This window comes from Molothrus aeneus, unplaced genomic scaffold (assembly GCF_037042795.1).
Source record: "Molothrus aeneus isolate 106 unplaced genomic scaffold, BPBGC_Maene_1.0 scaffold_30, whole genome shotgun sequence".
NCBI lineage: Eukaryota > Metazoa > Chordata > Aves > Passeriformes > Icteridae > Molothrus > Molothrus aeneus.
The window spans coordinates 1,231,349-1,250,837 of record NW_027098964.1 but is presented as its reverse complement, the minus strand read 5'-3'; the positions used below and the strand labels follow the sequence as shown (position 1 = coordinate 1,250,837).

Sequence of the window (19,489 nt, the reverse complement as noted above, 5' to 3'; positions counted from 1 at the left end):
TTATTTTTGGGGATATTTGGGACACATTTTTGGGGGATTTGGGGCCCGTTTTGGGGGGATTTGGGGTCACTGGGCCGTCCCAGCTGCTGATGGACCCCGACCTCAACAAGATGGCGTCAGGCCCAGTCCAAGCCCTTCTCAAAATGGCGGCCCAGCCCTTCCGGTCCTCCCAAAGATGGCGACACCTCCCCTTCCTGCTATTCCTGGAACGTGAACGACACCGTTTCCTGCCCTTACCAAGATGGCGACGAGAACATTTCCGGTTCTTTTCCGTAAGGGCGCCAAGACTTTTCCGATCCTTCCCAAGATGGCGAAGGAAACCATTCCGCCGTTCCCAAAGATGGCGGCCATGTTGTTTACGGTCCTTCACAAGATGGCGGCGAGGCCGTTCCTCGTCGTGGTGTTCGAGGACGTCTCGAGCGGGGCTTAGGGCACATGTGGGAGGACTCGTGGCGATTTTGGGAGGTTTAGGCACATCCGGGCGTGGTTTTAACGCATTTTAAACCCGATTTTTTGGTTACGTCTCCACTCCGCGACCTTCCCAAAATGGCGGCGCCGCCTTGTCACTCCTCCCTAAAATGGCGGCTCCCATGGCTTCCCGCCCTTTTTCCGGCCGGAAGCCGCCTTACGCCATATCCGGTTCCTTCCCGCCCTCACGCGGCTCCCTCACGAAATGGCGGCGGCCGAGTCGTTCCTCGCCTTCAACCCCGCGGGCTCGGCCAGCGCCGCCGCCGCCTCCCGGCGCCGTTCCCGGGGGCCGCGGAACCGCAAGAAAGGCTGGAAACGCTGGAGCGGCCCCGAGGCGAGGCTGGGCCGCGAAATCGGCGATTTCCTGGAGGATGTGGGGCTGCAGGAGCGAGCGGCGGGGTGAGCGGAGGGGTTCGGGGTGTTGAGGAGATTTGGAGAGGTCTCAGTGGGATTTGGAGGGGTGTCAGTGGTATATGAGGGGTCCTGAGGGGATTTTGGGGCGTCCTGAGAGGTTTGGGGGAGGTCTCAGTGCGATCTGGGGGGGTCTTGAGGGGATTTGGAGTGGTCCTGAAGGGATTTGGGGGACACTGAGGGGATTTCAGGGAGTTCTAAGGGGGTTTGGGGGGTCCTGAGGGGATTTGGGGGCTTCTCAGTGGGATTTTGGTGAGCTCAGAGGGGTTTGGGGGCAAATCTCTAATTTTGAGGAGAATTTTTCTAATTTTGGGGTAATCTTTTTATATTTTGAGGTGAATTTCGTGAAATCTTTCTAGTTTTGGCGTTAATCTTTAGCTTTGGGGTGAAATTTCTAATTTTAGGCTAAATATCTAATTTCTTGAGGGTGAAACTTCTAATTTGGGTGTGAATCTCTCATTTTTTGGATGAACCTCTCATTTTTTGAGGTGAATCTCTCTAATTTTGGGATAAATCTCTAACTTTGGGGTAAAATCCCTAATTTTAGGATGAATCCTTCATTTTTTGGTGTAGATCTCTCATTTTCTGCCTCTTTTCCAGGGGTCTGATCTCGGAGCAGCCCAACGAGGACCTTTTCTTCCTGGACACGGGCGCCACCCCCAAAAGTGAGATTTTTCCCGCCCGGATTTTGGGATTTTTGGGGTACCCTGACCCAGTTCTGAGGGTTTTGGGGTGCCCTGACCCCCCCAAACCCCCCCAGATCGGTCCCTGAAGAAGAAGAAGCCCCCGCAGAAGCCCCTGCACGTGGACCTGGTGCTGCAGCCCCTCTCCAAGGTGCCTCCCCCCAAAAAGTGAGTCTGGGGGCTTTGGGGGGGGCTCCTCACCCCAAAAATGGGGTCTGGGGGTGGGGTTTGGGGGGGGGGGTTCCAAAATCCCCTCTAAGATCTCCTAAATTCCCCTTGGGACCCCCCCAAATCCTCCCCGAGACCCCCCAGATCCCCTCAGGGACTCCAAATTCCTTTAGGACTCCCCAAATCCCCCTCAGGACCCACAAATCCCCCCCTGGGACCTCACAAATCCCCTCAGGGACCCCCAGATCCACTTGGGATCCCCCAAATCCCCTCAGGACGCCCCAAATCCCCCTCAGGGTCCCTTAAATCGACTCAGGACCCTCCAAATCCCCGTCAGGGACCCCTGAATCGACTCAGGACCCTCCAAATCCCCCTCAGGGACCCTTAAATCCACTCAGGACCCCCCAAGTCTCCCTCAGGGTCATCCAGGACCCCCCAAATTCCCCCCAGGACCCCCAAATCCCCCTCAGGACCCCCCAAATTCCCCCCAGGACCCCCAAATCCCGCCAGGACCCCTCCCCAGATCCCAGGGTCTCATTTTTGGGTGGGGATTTTTGGGTTGATCACCCAAGGACCCCCCAAACCTCCCAGGACCCCCAAATCCGCCCCCCAAATCCCTCCAGGACCCCTCCCCAAATTCCAGGCTCTCATTTTTGGGTGGGGGTTTTTGGGTTGATCCCCCCAGGACCCCCAAATCCTCCCCCCAAATCCCCCCAGGACCCCTCCCCAACTCCCGGGCTCTCATTTTTGGGTGGGGGTTTTTGGGTTGATCCCATCCCAGTTCCCCTTGGGACCCCCCCGGGACCCCTCCCCAACTCCCGGGCTCTCACTTTTGGGGTGCCCCCCTCCCCTCCCCTCCCAGCATCGGCGCCCACCAGGTGCCGAACGGGCGCAAGGAGCGGCTGCGGCGCCGCTTTTGGGAGCGGAAGGCGGCGCTCGGGGTCTTCCCCAGGGGGGAGCGGCGCCTCAGGGCCCGCCTGGCCCGGGGGGAGCCCCCGGCGCCCCAAAAACCCCCGGAGCTGGGGCGCTCCGACCCCCACCGGGCCTTCTACGACATCTGGGGGCAGCACAGTGAGTGAGAGGGGGGTATGGGGGATACGGGACCATCCGAGGGGATTTGGGACCATCTGGGGGGATTTGGGGGGATCTGGGACCATCCGGGGGGATTTGGGACCATCTGGGGGGATTTGGGGGGACTTGGGGGGATTTGGGACCATCCGGGGGGATTTGGGACCATCTGGGGGCAGCACAGTGAGCTGGGGGGATTTGGGGGGATTTGGGACAATTTGGGGGGATTTGGGACCATCCGGGGGGATTTGGGGGGATTTGGGACCATCTGGGGGCAGCACAATGAGCTGGGGGGAATTTGGGGGGATTTGGGACCATGTGGGGGGATTTGGGACAGTTTGGGGCGGATTGGGGGGGATTTGGGGGGGATCTGGGGGGGGTTGGGACAGTTTGGGGGGGATTTTGGGGGGGCTTGGGAAGATTTAGGGGGATTTTTTGGGGGCTTGGTGAAATTTGGGGGGATTTTGGGGGGTTTGTTACAATTTGGGGGATTTGGTAAAATTTGGGGGGGATTTTTGGGGTGGAAGGGTTGATTTTGGGGCTGGGGGCGTTTTGGGGACCCCCCTGGCTGAGGTCCCTGCGCCCCCCCCAGACCCCCTGGACGCCCCCCTGGCCGGGCAGGACCCCTGGTACCTGCAGCAGACCAAGAGGCTCAGGGTGCAGGTGGGACCCCAAAAACACCTCAAAAACACCCCAGAAACAGCCTGGGACCCCAAAAACACCCCTGGGACCCCCAAAGAAACCCCCAAAATTCACCTGGGGCCCTAAAAATCTCCCTGGGACCCCCAAAACCACCCCCAAAAACACCCCTGGGACCTCCCAAAGCACCCCAAAACCACCCTGAGATCCCCTAAAATCACCCAGAATTTCCCTGGGACCCCCCAAAAATCCCCTTGGAATCCTCAAAAACACCTGTGGGACCCCCAAAATCACCCCCAAAACCCCCTGGGACCCCCAAAATCCCCATGGGGCTCCCCCAAAATCCCCATGGGGCTCCCCAAACCACCTCTTGAGACCCCCAAAAATCCCCTCGAGACCCCCCAAAATCCACCCAGGACCCCCAAAACCACCCCAAAAATCCCCTTGAGACCCCCCAAAAACCCCCTGGGACCCCCCAAAAGCAACCCTGGGACCCCCAAAATCCCCTCAGGACTCCCCAAAACTCCCTCGAGACCCTCTAAAATCCATCTAGGATCCCCAAAACCACCCCAAAAATCCCCTTGAGACCCCCAAAATCCCCCGGGACCCCCAAAAATCCCCTTGAGACCCCCAAAATCCCCCTGGGACCCCCAAAAATCCCCTCGAGACCCCCCAAACTCCCCAAAATCCCCCTGGGACCCCCAGAATCCCCTCAGAGCCCCCCTTTGGGGCCCCCCTCCCCCAATGCCGGGGTCTCATTTTGGGGTCCCCCCCTCCCCCCCTTTTCCCAGCGCCCCCCCCGGCTCCAGGCCCGGCCCTCGCCCCTCCCCCCCGTGGAGGTCATCGCTCAGGGGGGCTCCTACAACCCCCCCTTCCAGGAGCACCAGGTCTGGGGGGCTATGAGGGGGTTTTGGGGGGGCTACGACGGGTTTGGGGAGGCTCTGAGCGGTTTTTGGGGGGGCTCTGAGGGGTTTTGGGGGGGCTCTGAGGGGGTTTGGGGGGGCTGTGAGGGGGTTTTGGGGGGGCTGTGAGGGGGTTTTGGGGGGTCAGGAGGGGATTTGGGGGGGCTCCGAGGGGTTTTTTAAGGGGTCTGGGGGTTTTGGGGGGCTATGAGGGGATTTGGGGGGTCAGGAGGGGTTTTGGGGGGGCTATGAGGGGATTTGGGGGGTCAGGAGGGGTTTTTGGGGGGGCTCTGAGGGGGTTTTGGGGGGTCAGGAGGGGATTTGGGGGGGCTCTGAGGGGTTTTTTAAGGGGTCTGGGGGTTTTGGGGGGCTCCCGGGAGGGAGTTTGGGGTCTCCAAAGGGTTTTGGGCTTCTCGGGGGGGTTTTGGGGTGGATTTTGGGGTTGGTTTTGGGGTGGTTTTTGGGGTTGATTTTGGGGTTGATTTTGAGGTGGTTTTGGGGCTCTCACGAGGGTTTTGGGGTGGTTTTTGAGGTGGTTTTGGGGTAGTTTTTGAGGTGGTTCTTGGGTGGTTTTTGGGGTGGTTTTGGGGTAGATTTTGGGGATGTTTTGGGGTGGTTTTTGAGGTGGTTTTGGGGCTCGCACGAGGGTTTTTGGGGTGGTTTTTGGGGTAGGTTTTTGGTTGGTTTTGGGGTGGTTTTGGGGTAGATTTTGAGGTGGTTTTGGGGTGGTTTTTGGGGTGGTTTGGGGGCGGTTTTTGGTCGGTTTGGGGGTGGTTTGGGGGCTCTCAGCAGGACTTTGGGGTATTTTTGGGGTGCCCCCTTTGCAGGATCTGCTGCGGAAGGCGCTGGAGGTGGAGCTGAGGAGGAGGAGGGAGGAGGAGAAGGTGGAGAGGAGGCTGAAGGTCACCGAGGAGCCGCCCTCGCAGGTGGGGACAGCCCCAGTGCGGCTTTGGGGTCGGGGTACCCAAATCGGGGGTATGAGCCCCAGAATTTGGGGTCTGAGCTGTGGGATTTGGGGTCTGACCCCAGAATTTGGGGTCTGAGCTCTGGAATTTGGGGTCTGAGCTCTGGAATTTGGGATCTGAGCTGTGGGATTTGGGGTCTGAGCCCAGAATTTGGGATCTGAGCTCTGGAATTTGGGATTTGAGCCCAGAATTTGGGGTCTGAGCTCTGGAATTTGGGGTCTGAGCTCTGAAATTTGGGGTCTGAGCTCTGGAATTTGGGGTCTGAGCTCTGGAATTTGGGGTCTGAGCTCTGGAATTTGGGTTCTTGGCCCCCAAATGTGGGGTCAGAGCTGTGGGGTTTGGGGCCTGAGCCCAGAATTTGGGGTCAGAGCTGTGGGGTTTGGGGTCAGAGCTGTGGGGTTTGGGTTCTTGGCCCCCAGAATTTGGGGTCAGAGCTGTGGGGTTTGGGGTCAGATCTGAGGGGTTTGGGGCCTGAGCCCAGAATTTGGGGTCAGGTCTCTGGAATTTGGGGTCCCCAGGAGGCCGTGCTGCGGGAGCAGCTGCAGGGGCTGCTGGAGGAGGAGGAGGAGGAGGAGGAGGAGGAGGAGGATGAAGAGCGGGAGCGGCCGCACAGGCGGGAACAGCCCGGGCGGAAAACGGAGAAACAGCGACGGAAGGAGAAGGAGCAGAGGGAGAAGGTGAGGGAGGGACGGGGTCGGGGTTGGGGTTGAGGGGAGTGGGATTGGGATTGGGATTGAATGGGGTCGGGGTTGGGGTTGGGATTGAATGGGGTTGGGATTGGGATTGAGGGGAGTGGGATTGAATGGGGTCGGGGTTGGGGTTTAATGGGGTCGGGGTTGGGATTGAATGGGGTCGGGATTGGGGTTGGGGTTGAGGGGAGTGGGGTTGGGGTTGGGGTTGGGATTTAATGGGGTTGGGATTGAGGGGAGTGGGAGTGGGGTCAGGATTGGGACGGAGGAGAGTGGGACAAGGGAGGGATCAGTGGGGTCAGGATGGATCCCTGATGGATTTATGGGATCAGGGCTGGGTCTATGGGATCAATTATGGGATCAATGATGTGTTTATGGGATCAATGATGGGTTTATGGGATCAATGGTTGGATCAGTGATGTGTTTATGGGGTTCCCCCCAGGCCGGTGCCCGTGCCCGTGCCCGCGCGGCCCTGCAGAGGCGCCAGGGGCTGTTCCAGGGCTGGGTCTATGGGATCAATGGTGGGTTTATGGGATCAGTGATGGGTTTGTGGGATCAGGGCTGGGTCTATGGGATCAGGGCTGGGTTTATGGGATCAATGATGGGATCAGTGATGGATTTATGGGATCAATGATGGATTTATGGGATCAATGATGTGTTTATGGGGTTCCCCCCAGGCCGGTGCCCGTGCCCGTGCCCGCGCGGCCCTGCAGAGGCGCCAGGGGCTGTTCCAGCTCCGTTCCCTGCGGCGCCTCCTGCGGCTCCGGGAGCTGGAGCTGCGGCGCCGGCGCCTCCTGAGGGAGCAGAGGCGGAGACTGCGGGAAACGGCCCCGAAACGGCTGGGACGGCTCCGGTACGGGGAAATGTGGGGGGAAATGGGGGAGAAATGGGGGGGAAATGGGGGGGAATGGGGGGAAATGGGGGGAAATGGGGGGGAATGGGGGAGAATGGGGGGGAATGGGGAAAAATGGGGGGGAAATGGGGAAAATGGGGGAAAATGGGGGGGAAATGGGGGGAAAAATGGGGGAGAATGGGGGGAAATGGGGGGAAATGGGGATTAATGGGGGGAAATATGGGGGGAAATGGGGAAAATGGGGGGAAATGGGGGAGAATGGGGAAAATGGGGGAGAATGGGGAAAAGGGGGGGAAATGGGGGAGAAATGGGGGGAAATGGGGATAAATGGGGGAGAATGGGGGGAAAATGGGGAAAAATGGGGGTTTGGGGTGGGGTTTGGGGGGCAAAAGGGAATTGGGATGGGGAAAATGGGGTTTGGGGTGGGGAAAATGGGGGTTTGGGGTGGGAAATAGGGGGCAGGATTTGGGGTGACCCCCTCCCCCTTTTTGAGGCTGGAACCCCCAGTTTTGGGCCTTGTGGGATTTTGGGGTGATCCCCTCCCAATTTGGGGCCTTTGCAGCTACGAGGAGCCCGAGCTTGAGGTGCAGCTGAGCGAGGAGATCCCAGAGTCCCTGAGGAGCCTCCGGGTGGGTCTGGGGGGAAAATCCCATTTTTGGGAAAAACTATCCCCTTTATTGGGGAAAAATCCCCATTTCTGGGGGGAAAATCTCAATTTTTTGATGGACAAAATCTCATTTTGGGGGGAAAGACTTAAATTTTTTTGGGGGGAAAAAGCCTCACTTTGGGAGGGAAAAATCTCCATTTTGGGGGAGAAAATCTCCATTTTTTGGGAGATAAATCCCATCTTTGTGGGAAAAAAATCTCAGTTTTGGAGGGGAAAAAATCACCATTTTGGAGGGGAAAAATTCTTATTTTGGAGGGGAAAAATTCTTATTTTGGAGGGGAAATGCCCATTTTTGGGGGGGAAAAGTCCTATTTTTTGGGCGGAAAACCCCAATTTTTGGAGGAAAATCTCCTTTTTTTCTGAGGAAAAAAATCCTTGTTTTTGGGGTGAAAATCCCCATTTTTGGGGAGAAAAATCCTGTTTTTGTGGGAAAAAAATCTCAATTTTTGTGGGGAAAAATCTCAATTTTTTTGTGAAAAATCCCAATTTTTTGGGGAAAAATCCCTTTTTTTTTGTGAAAAGTCCCATTTTTTTGGGGGAAAAATCCCAAATTTTTTGTGAAAAATCCCAATTTTTTGGGGAAAAATCTTCTTTTTTTTGGGGAGAAAAATCCCAATTTTTTGGGGGGGAAAAATCCCAATTTTTTTGAGGAAAAAAATCCTTATTTCTGGGTTGAAAATCCCAATTTTTTGGGGAGAAAAAATCCCAATTTTTTGGGGGAAAAATCCCATTTTTTTGGTGAAAAATCCCCATTTTTTGGGGGGGATCCCTGTTCGTTTCCCCCATCCCCGCTTTGGGGTGCAGCAGCCGGTGACGAGAGCCATCCTTGCGCTGGGAGAGTTCCCGGTGGGGAATTCTGTGAAGGCTTCGGGCTCTGGGGCTTTGTCACGGGGACGAGGCCCCAGCCGGGCTGAGGCTGCTGGGAGCCCAAACCTGGGCCCAAAAACCCCAAAGGGACGGGAACGAGAAATGGGAACGAGAAATGGGAACAGGAAATGGGAACAGGAAATGGGAACGAGAAATGGGAACAGGAAATGGGAACGAGAAATGGAACCAGGAAATGGGAACAGGAAATGGGAACGAGAAATGGGAACGAGAAATGGGAACAGGAAATGGGAACGAGAAATGGGAACAGGAAATGGGAACAGGAAATGGGAACAGGAAATGGGAACGAGAAATGGGAACAGGAAATGGGAACGGGAAATGGGAACAGGAAATGGGAACAGGAAATGGGAACGAGAAATGGGAACGAGAAATGGAACCAGGAAATGGGAACGAGAAATGGGAACAGGAAATGGGAACAGGAAATGGGAACGAGAAATGGGAACGAGAAATGGGAACAGGAAATGGGAACGAGAAATGGAACCAGGAAATGGGAACAGGAAATGGGAACGAGAAATGGGAACAGGAAATGGGAACAGGAAATGGGAACAGGAAATGGGAACGAGAAATGGGAACAGGAAATGGGAACGAGAAATGGGAACGAGAAATGGGAACAGGAAATGGGAACAGGAAATGGGAACGAGAAATGGGAACGAGAAATGGGAACAGGAAATGGGAACGAGAAATGGGAACGAGAAATGGGAACGAGAAATGGGAACAGGAAATGGGAACAGGAAATGGGAACGAGAAATGGGAACGAGAAATGGGAACAGGAAATGGGAACAGGAAATGGGAACGAGAAATGGAACCAGGAAATGGGAACAGGAAATGGGAACGAGAAATGGGAACGAGAAATGGGAACGAGAAATGGGAACAGGAAATGGGAACAGGAAATGGGAACGAGAAATGGGAACGAGAAATGGGAACAGGAAATGGGAACAGGAAATGGGAACGAGAAATGGAACCAGGAAATGGGAACAGGAAATGGGAACGAGAAATGGGAACGAGAAATGGGAACGAGAAATGGGAACAGGAAATGGAACCAGGAAATGGGAACGAGAAATGGGAACGAGAAATGGGAACAGGAAATGGGAACGAGAAATGGGAACGAGAAATGGGAACGAGAAATGGGAACAGGAAATGGAACCAGGAAATGGGAACGAGAAATGGGAACGAGAAATGGGAACGAGAAGTGGGAACAGGAAATGGGAACGAGAAATGGGAACAGGAAATGGAACTGAGCAATGGAACCAGGAAATGGGAACGAGAAATGGGAACGAGAAATGGGAACAGGAAATGGGAACGAGAAATGGGAACGAGAAATGGGAACAGGAAATGGGAACAGGAAATGGGAACGAGAAATGGGAACAGGAAATGGAACAGGAAAGGGAACTGAGCAATGGATTTTGGGCTTTGCTGAACCCACAGCCCCAGGGGAACCTGCTCAGGGACCGCTTCAGGAGCCTCCAGAGGAGAAACGTCCTGGAGCCGCGGCTCAGGGCCAGGTGAGCGACCCAGGATGGGGAAACCAAAATGGGGAGGGGGAAAAATGAAATGGGGACAGGAAAAACCAAAATGGGGAAAGGAAAACCAAAAATGGCAACTGAAAAAATGAAATTTGGGTGAAGGGAGTGACTGAGAATGGGGAAAAAACCAAAATGGGGGGGGGAGAAAAATGAAATGGGGACAGGAAAAACCAAAATGGGGACAGGAAAACACAAAATGGGGAGAGGAAAACCAAAATGGGGATGGGAAAAACGAAATGGGGACAGGAAACACAAAATGGGCACTGAACAAAACAACATTGACACAGAAAAAATGAAATTGGGGTGAAGTGAGCGACTGAGGATGGGGGAAAACACAAAATGGGGACAGGAAAAACCAAAATGGGGACAGGAAAAACCAAAATGGGGACAGGAAAAACCAAAATGGGGACAGGAAAACACAAAATGGGGACAGGAAAAACCAAAATGGGGGCGGGAAAACCAAAATGGGGACAGGAAAAACCAAAATGGGGACAGGAAAAACCAACGTTGACACAGAAAAAACGAAATTTGGGTGAAAAAAACCCCAAAATTTATACAGAAAACCTCAAAATGTACACAGGAAACCCTAAATTTACACAGAAAGTCCTAAAATTTGGGGGAAAACCCCCAAAATTTACACTGAAAACCCCCAAATTTTCACATAAAATCCCAAAATTCACAGGAAAAACCTCAAAGTTTACACTGAAAACCCCAAAATCTGTGGGGGAGACCCGAATATTCATGGGGGAAAAAAAAAATCCCAAAATTCATAGGGAAAACCGTAAAATTTATGGGAGAAAACTCCAAAATTCATGGAGAAAACCCCAAAATTCGGGGAAGAAACCTCAAAATAGACAGGAAAAAACCCCAGAATTTAGGAGAAAAATCCCAAAATTTATGGAAAAAACCTCGAAATTCACAGGAAAAAAACCCCAAAATTTATGAGAAAAATCCCCAAATTCATGGAAAACCCAAATTTTTGTGTTTCTGACCCAAATTTTTTGGTTCTGCCCAGGTTCAAGCGGCGCTACCGGGTGAAATACGTGGAGAAAAGATCCTTCAGGGCTGTGACGTGAGTGGGGGGACCCCGAAACTGCAACCCCAAATTGGGACCCCGAAACTGCAACCCCAAATTGGGACCCCGAAACTGGAACCCCAAATTGGGACCCCGAAACTGGAACCCCAAATTGGGACCCCAAAACTGCAACCCCAAATTGGGAACCCCAAAATGGGAACCTCAAATTGGGAACCCCAAAATGGGGACCCTAAATTGGGGATCCTGAAACTGGGGACCCCGAAATTGCGGACCCTTGAATTGGGGACCCTTGAATTGGGAACCCCAAAATTTGGGACCCTGAAATTGGGGACCCTGAAATTAGGAACCCCAAATTGGGAACCCTAAATTGGGGACCCTGAAATTGGGGACCCCCTGAACCCCCCTGATCCTTCAGAGCTGTGACGTGAGTGTGGGGGGACCCCAAATTGGGAACCCCAAACTGGGGACCCTGAAATTGGGGACCTTAAATTGGGGACCCCGAAATTTGGAACCCCAAAACTGGGGACTCTTAAATTGGGAACCCCAAATTGGGGACCCCGAAATTGGGGACCCCCCCTGACCCCCCCTCCCCATTTCTGTTGCAGGCTCTGACCCCGGGACCCCCCCAAATAAACCCTTGGAGCAACCTCGAGGCTGGGGGGGCTTCTTTGGGGTCTGGGACGATTTTGGGGGGTCTGGGACAATTTTGGGGGGGATCTGGACTCATTTTGGGGGATTTGGGACAATTTTGGGGGGCTTTGAACCCATTTTGGGCCATTCTGACCCCAATTTTGGGGGGTCTGAGCCCATTCTGGGGGGGCTTGTTTGGGAGTTTGGGGGGTCTGGGACAAATTCTGGGGGCTTTGACCTCATTTGGGGGGGCTGAGCCCATTTTGGGGGGTTCTGAACTCATTTTGGGGGGGTCTGAGCTCATTTTGGGGGGTTCTGAACTCATTTGGGGGGGTCTGAGCTCATTTTGGGGATTCTGAGCCCATTTTGGGAGCTCTGGGACCATTTTGGGGGGGCTTTTTTGGGAATTTGGGAGGTCTGGGACCATTTTGGGGGTTCTGACCCAAATTTTGGGGTCTCTGTGCCCCTTTGTGCCCAAATGAGCTCATTCTGGGGGGTCTGACCCCATTTTGGGGGTTCTGGGCTCATTTTTGGGGGCTCTGAACCCATTTTGGGGGATTCTGAGCCGCCCTTTCCCCCAGGGACACCCCCAAATGCACTCAGGGTCTTTCACCCCTTTATTGAGATTTTGGGGGGGCTCTGCCCCCCCCAGCACCTCTGAGCCCCCTCCCCAAAATTCAACATTGCCCTCAAATAAATACAAATTGCAATCAATGCACCCCAAAAGAATGGAAAGCTCCAAATGAAACGGCAAAGGTCTAAAATTGAATTGAAATCTGCCTAAAATTAATGGAAATTTCCCCCAAATTAATACAAACTTCTCTAAATAATTATAAATTTTCCTAAAATAAATACAAATCCCCTCTTTAAATAAATACACCCTAAAAGAAATAAAAACCTCCCTAAAATCATTACAAATGTCACTAAAATAAATACAAATACCCCAAAATAAATAAAAATCGTCCTAAATAAATACAAATGTCACTAAAATAAATACAAATGTCACTAAAAGAAATACAAATACCCCAAAATAAATAAAAATCGTCCTAAATAAATACAAATGTCACTAAAATAAATACAAATACATCAAAATAAATTCAAATTAACCCAGCCCCGTGTGCACCTGAAGGGCCAAAATGAAATCAGGGGAATAAAACCAGGAGGGGAAAAGCAGCAGCAACTTTGGGGTGAAACCCTGAAATTTGAGATTTTGGGGGGATCTGAGGATTTTTGGGCTGAATTCCCAAAGGATTTGGGGAGAAATTTCAGTTTTTTGGGCCCAAACTTCTCCCTGGTGATTTGGGTACAAAGTCCTGGATTTTGGGGACAAACCCTGGAAATTTGGGAATGAAACCCTGGAGGTTTTGGGGACAAACCCCAGAGATTTGGGGGTGAAATCCCCACAGATTTGGGGTCAAACCCTGGGGTTTTGGGGATGAAATCTCCACAGTTTTGGGTTCCAACCCCAACAGTTTTGGGAACAAACCCTGGAAATTCGGGGGTGAAATCCCAGGAGATTTGGGGGTGAAATCCCCACAGTTTTGGGGTCTGAAACCCCAACAGTTCAGGGGTGATCCCTGCTCCTTTTCAGTCCCAGTTCTGGTGATTCTGGTTCCAGTTCTGGTGATTTTGGTTCCAGTCCTGGTGATTCTGGTTCCAGTTCTGGTGATTTTGGTTCCAGTCCTGGTGATTTTGGTTCCAGTCCTGGTGATTTTGGTTCCAGTCCTGGTGATTTTGGTTCCAGTCCTGGTGATTCTGGTTCCAGTTCTGGTGATTTTGGTTCCAGTCCTGGTGATTTTGGTTCCTGTTCTGGTGATTTTGGTTCCCATTCTGGTGATTTTGGTTCCAGTTCTGGTGATTCTGGTTCCAGTTCTGGTGATTCTGGTTCCAGTTCTGGTGATTTTGGTTCCAGTTCTGGTGATTTTGGTTCCAGTTCTGGTGATTTTGGTTCCAGTCCTGGTGATTTTGGTTCCCATTCTGGTGATTTTGGCTCCAATTCCCGGTGATTTTGGCGGCTCCGAGCTCCGGCGATTCAGGGGTGAAATCCCAGCAGTCGTGGCCCCAAACCCCAACATTTTGGGGTGAAATCCCAACATTTTGGGGTGAAATCCCAACACTTTGAGGCTTCAAATCCCAGCGATTGTGGGATGAAATCCGTCTTTGGCTCCAGTTCCCATTTTGGGACTGAAATTGGGACCCTGGGGGCTCCAGTCCAAGGCTGAACTCCTGCCCAGTCCCTCCCCTGACCCCAATCCCAGTCCTGTCCACCCCGATCCCATCCCAACCCAAATCCCACCCCGATCCCAATCCTGATCCATCCTAACCCCGATCCAACCCCAAATCTCATCCCAAATCCACCCCACACACGCCTTTTCCTGTGTCCTGCCCAGTGCCAGCTCCGATCCCCGTCCATCCCAATCCCAAACCTGTCCATGACCCCAGTCCCATCCTAACCCCAATCCTGATCCCATCCTAACCCCAATCCGATCCCAATCCCGATCCCAATCCCCAAACCCATCACTCTTAGGCCGAGTCGCTGCTCTGCATCCTGCCCAGCACAGGCTCTGATCCCATCCCAATCCCACCCCAATCCAGTCCAATCCCAATCCTGATCCCATCCTAACCCCAATCCAATCCAATCCCGATCCCAAATCCCAAACCCCATCACACTTAGGCCGAGTCGCTGCTCTGTGTCCCACCCAGCGCTGGCTCTGATCCTGCCCATCTCAGGCCCTTTCCTGAGACCCCAATCCCAAACCCCAATCCCATCACACGTAGGCCGAGTCGCTGCTCTGCGTCCTGTCCATCCCAGTCCCAATCCCAATCCTGACCCCAATCCCAAACCCCAATCCCATCACACGTAGGCCGATTCGCTGCTCTGTGTCCTGTCCATCCCAGTCCCAATCCCAATCCTGACCCCAATCCCAATCCCATCCCATCACACGTAGGCCGATTCGCTGCTCTGCGTCCTGCCCAGCACGGGCTCTGATCCTGCCCATCCCAATCCCAATCCTGACCCCAATCCCATCCCAATCCCAAACCCCAATCCCATCACACGTAGGCCGATTCGCTGCTCTGCGTCCTGCCCAGCACGGGCTCTGATCCTGCCCATCCCAATCCCAATCCTGACCCCAATCCCATCCCAATCCCAATCCCATCCCATCACACGTAGGCCGATTCGCTGCTCTGCGTCCTGCCCAGCGCCGGCACCGTCCCCGCTGTCCCCGCTGTCCCCGTTGTCGCCGTCGCCGCCTCCTTGCGCCGCGCGTCCCCCAGGCTCTTGCGGCGCGCGCGGGCCCCGCGGACGGCGGCGCGCACCTTGCGCCAGCCCAGGTGGTTGAGCTCGGCCAGGTTGAGCAGCACGCAGACCCCGGACACGGCGAACATGAACACCAGGAAGACGCTTTTCTCCGTGGGCCGCGAGACGTAGCACTCGACCTCCTTGACGCACGGGTAGCGGTCGCACTCGAAGATGGCCGGGACGTTGAAGCCGTACAGGAAATACTGCCCGCCCAGGAAGCCGATCTCCAGAGCGTTCCTGAACACCACCTGGGCAAAAAGGGACAGGTGAGAGGGGCTGGAACCCTCCTGAACACCACCTGGGCATGGGAGAGACAGGTGAGGGACAGTGAGAGATCTCCAGAGCGTTCCTGAACACCACCTGGGCATGGGAGAGACAGGTGAGACAGGTGAGAGGGGCTGGAGATCTCCAGAGCGTTCCTGAACACCACATGGGCACAAAAAGGTCACAAAAGGGACACAAAAAGAACCCAGAATGGTCACAGAAAGGTCACAAAAGGGACACAAAAAGAACCCAGAATGGTCACAGAAAGGTCACAAAAGGGACACAAAGATGGGCACCCGTGTGCACCCACCTGGATGACGCAGACCCTGGAGATGCCCTCCTGCCCTTTCACCTGGCGCTGCCTTGCAGCTGCACCGGCACCATTGGGCGTTTTTACACCTCCATTATTTATTATTTCTATTTTTCCCTCCATTTTACATTACTTTTCACCCCGTTTCAGCTCTCTGCACCCACCTGGATGACGTAGAACCTGGAGATGCCCTCCTGCCGCTTCACCTTGGAGCTCCGCGCCTGCGGCCGCCCCAGCCCCAGCTCGGGCTCCTCCTTGGGCGCCCCCTCGGCGCCCGGGCCCCCGTTGGGCCGGGGCCGGCGCGGCTCCAGCAGCGGCTGCAGGAAGGAGCAGCGGCGCTCGCGCTGCTTGGCCGCCTGGTGCACCGAGTAGGTGATGAAGCACAGGCTGGGCGTGCACACCAGGATGATCTGGAACACCTGGGGCAGAGAAAGGGGAATTGTGCAGGGTAGGAATCCGTGGTCAGCACCGCCTGGGAGCTCCCTCTGATAAACGGGAGCCGGCGGCAAATGCCAGGTGAACGTCGTGAAAATGGGTACGTGGAATTTTGGAAATGTGGAATTTGGGTATGTGGAATCTCGGTATGTGAAATTTAGGGTATGTGAAATTTTGGTGCGTGGAATTTTGGATATGTGGAATTTTGGGTATGTGGAATTTTGGGTATGTGAAATTTTGGGTATGTGAAATTTTGGTGTGTGAAATTTTGGGTATGTGAAATTTTGGTGCGTGGAATTTTGGGTATGTGGAATTTTGGGTATGTGGAATTTTGGTGTGTGAAATTTTGGGTATGTGGAATTTTGGGTATGTGGAATTTTGGGTATGTGAAATTTTGGGTATGTGAAATTTTGGGTATGTGAAATTTTGGGTATGTGAAATTTTGGTGTGTGAAATTTTGGGTATGTGAAATTTTGGTGCGTGGAATTTTGGGTATGTGGAATTTTGGGTATGTGGAATTTTGGATATGTGGAATTTTGGATATGTGAAATTGTATGCACATGGATTTGAGAGGGGGATAAAAAGGGACCTGAAGTTCCCAGGAAAATAAAAAGGGACCTGAAGTTCCCAAAAAAGGGACCTGAAGTTCCCAGAAGGATAAAAAGAGACCTGAAGTTCCCAATTCCCACGTGTCATTTTAGAGGAACCATTCCCACGTGCATCCAGCACTGTAATAAACATTTTTTTTTACGACTTTCAGCGAAGTTTTGGGTTTTGGTCTTTGGTTTTGGGTTTTGGTTTCCCCCCAGACGCACCCAGTAGCGGATGTGGGAGATGGGGAAGGCTTTGTCGTAGCAGGCCTGGTTGCAGCCCGGCTGCAGCGTGTTGCACATGAACATGGTCTGCTCGTCCTCGTAGACCGTCTCACCCACGATGGCCACGATCAGGATCCGGAAAATGACCACGACCGTCAGCAGGATCCTGGGGATGGACACAGGGACAGGGAATGACCAACAGAGTCAGCAGGGACAGGGAATGGTCAGCAGGGACAGGGAATGGACACAGGGTCAGGAAATGGACACAGGGAATGGTCAGCAGGGACAGGGAATGGACACAGGGACAGGGAAATGGACACAGGGAATGGTCAGCAGGATCCTGGGGATGGACACAGGGACAGGGAAATGGACACAGGGAATGGTCAGCAGGGTCAGGGAATGGACACAGGGACAGGAAATGGACACAGGGAATGGTCAGCAGGGACAGGGAATGGACACAGGGACAGGGAATGGACACAGGGAATGGTCAGCAGGGTCAGGGAATGGACACAGGGACAGGAAATGGACACAGGGAATGGTCAGCAGGGACAGGGAATGGACACAGGGAATGGTCAGCAGGGACAGGGAATGGACACAGGGACAGGGAATGGACACAGGGAATGGTCAGCAGGGACAGGGAATGGACACAGGGACAGGGAAATGGACACAGGGAATGGTCAGCAGGGACAGGGAATGGACACAGGGACAGGGAATGGACACAGGGAATGGTCAGCAGGATCCTGGGGATGGACACAGGGACAGGGAATGACCAACAGAGTCAGCAGGGACAGGGAATGGTCAGCAGGGACAGGGAATGGACACAGGGAATGACCACCGTGGTCAGCAGGATCCAGGGGACAAGGACAGGTGAGGTGGGCAGGGGTCTGCACCTGGGGTGACACCAGGGTGACACCTGGGGTGACACCAGGGGCACTGGGGATGGCACCTGGGGCTGGGGGTCCCACGTGGCCCTGGACCCCCCCCAGCCTGGCTCCCCCGGCCACCCCGGGTGTCCCCTGGGCTCCCCTGGGCTCACCTGGGCTCACCTGGGCTCCCCTGGGCTCACCTGGGCTCCCCTGGGCTCACCTGGCACCACCACGTGGCTGCCCTGGTGCCTCCTGCAGGGACCGTGGGCGGCCCTGAGCCACCCAGGTCACACCCGGGTCACACCAGAGCCACACCAGTGTCACCAGTGTCACCAGTGTCACCAGTGTCACACCAGAGCCACACCAGTGTCACCAGTGTCACACCAGAGCCACACCAGAGCCACACCAGAGCCACCGGTGTCACCAGAGCCACACCAGAGCCTCACCAGAGCCACCGGTGTCACCAGAGCCACACCAGAGCCTCACCAGTGTCACCAGAGCCACACCAGAGCCACACCAGAGCCTCACCAGTGTCACCAGTGTCACCAGTGTCACCAGTGTCACCAGAGCCACACCAGAGCCTCACCAGTGTCACACCAGAGCCTCACCAGTGTCACCAGTGTCACACCAGAGCCACACCAGAGCCTCACCAGTGTCACACCAGAGCCACCAGTGTCACCAGTGTCACACCAGAGCCACACCAGTGTCACCAGTGTCACACCAGAGCCACACCAGAGCCACCGGTGTCACCAGAGCCACACCAGAGCCTCACCAGAGCCTCACCAGTGTCACCAGAGCCACACCAGAGCCACACCAGAGCCACCGGTGTCACCAGAGCCACACCAGAGCCTCACCAGTGTCACCAGTGTCACACCAGAGCCACACCAGAGCCACCGGTGTCACCAGAGCCTCACCAGTGTCACCAGTGTCACACCAGAGCCTCACCAGTGTCACCAGTGTCACACCAGAGCCACACCAGAGCCACACCAGTGTCACCAGTGTCACCAGTGTCACACCAGAGCCTCACCAGTGTCACCTGCTGCCCGAGGGGAGGTGGCAGCGGGGAGGGGACAGCGGGGAGGGGACAGCGGCGGGGGGAGGTCCCGGGGGGGGTTGGGAGGGGATTTTTGGGGCTGGGGGGAATTTGGGGGTGCCGGGGGTGGATTTAGGGGATCCCAGGCTGGATCTGGGGGGATTTGGGGTGGATTTGGGGTGGATTTAGGGGGTCCCGGGGGGATTTGAGGTGGGATTTGGGATCCGGGGGTGGATCTGGGGGGATTCGGGGTGGATTTAGGACCCCAGGATGGGTTTGGGGTGGGATTTAGGGATCCCGGGATGGATTTGGGGTCCAGGGGATGCATTTGGGGTGGATCCGGGGGTCCCGGGGTGGATTTGGGGTGGATCCGGGGGTCCCGGCTCTGGGTTTGAGATCCCAGGGATGGATTCAGGGTCCCGGGGACGGATCTGGGGTGGATCCGGGGATCCCGGGGTGGATTCAGGGGGCCCCAGGATGGATTTGGGGTCTCGGGGGGGTCCAGGGATGGGTTTAGGGACGGATTTGGGGTCCGGGGGTGCATTTCGGGCTGCATGCGGGGCTCTCTGACCTGCCGATCATGGTGGAGTGCTGCTGCACCGCCGCCTCCAGCAGCCGCTCCAGGATGGTCCATTCGCCCATGGCTCCGGCCCGGGGGGCACCGGGACCCCCCGAGACCCCCGGGACCCCCCGGGACCCCCCGGGACCCCCCGGGACCCCCCCGGACCCCCCCGGACCCCCCGGACCCCCCGGCTCAGCTGCGGCGCCCCCCGCGCCCCCCCCGCCCCCCGGGATCGGGCGGATCCAGCGGAACCCCGGGATCCATCCGAGCGCTGGGGGAGGGGAGGGGCGGGACTGGGAGGGACTGGGAGGGACTG

At 55.1% G+C, this 19,489-nt stretch overlaps 2 protein-coding genes and 1 long non-coding RNA gene across 3 annotated transcripts; 2 read left to right on the top strand and 1 right to left on the bottom strand.

Moving 5' to 3' along the window:
• The first annotated feature begins 652 nt into the window (after positions 1–652).
• NOP53 (NOP53 ribosome biogenesis factor) lies at positions 653–11,609 on the top strand. The gene is made up of 13 exons (XM_066570679.1): positions 653–867; positions 1,480–1,544; positions 1,640–1,730; positions 2,593–2,801; positions 3,391–3,461; positions 4,229–4,324; positions 5,167–5,265; positions 5,823–5,981; positions 6,671–6,846; positions 7,409–7,475; positions 9,824–9,900; positions 10,937–10,993; positions 11,563–11,609. The coding sequence occupies exons 1-13, from the start codon at positions 674–676 to the stop codon at positions 11,567–11,569; spliced, it is 1,368 nt and encodes a 455-aa protein (XP_066426776.1). The 5' UTR covers positions 653–673; the 3' UTR covers positions 11,570–11,609.
• A 304-nt stretch (positions 11,610–11,913) lies between these two features.
• Positions 11,914–16,656, top strand: LOC136570280 (uncharacterized). The gene is made up of 2 exons (XR_010785521.1): positions 11,914–15,154; positions 15,613–16,656. It is a non-coding gene; the product is annotated as an uncharacterized lncRNA (long non-coding RNA).
• On the bottom strand, positions 12,331–19,297 carry LOC136570224 (gap junction delta-2 protein-like). The gene is made up of 4 exons (XM_066570729.1): positions 19,183–19,297; positions 16,713–16,878; positions 15,627–15,881; positions 12,331–15,136 (listed from the first exon to the last, which is right to left on the bottom strand). The coding sequence occupies exons 1-4, from the start codon at positions 19,251–19,253 to the stop codon at positions 14,750–14,752; spliced, it is 879 nt and encodes a 292-aa protein (XP_066426826.1). The 5' UTR covers positions 19,254–19,297; the 3' UTR covers positions 12,331–14,749.
• Between the last annotated feature and the right edge of the window lie 192 nt (positions 19,298–19,489).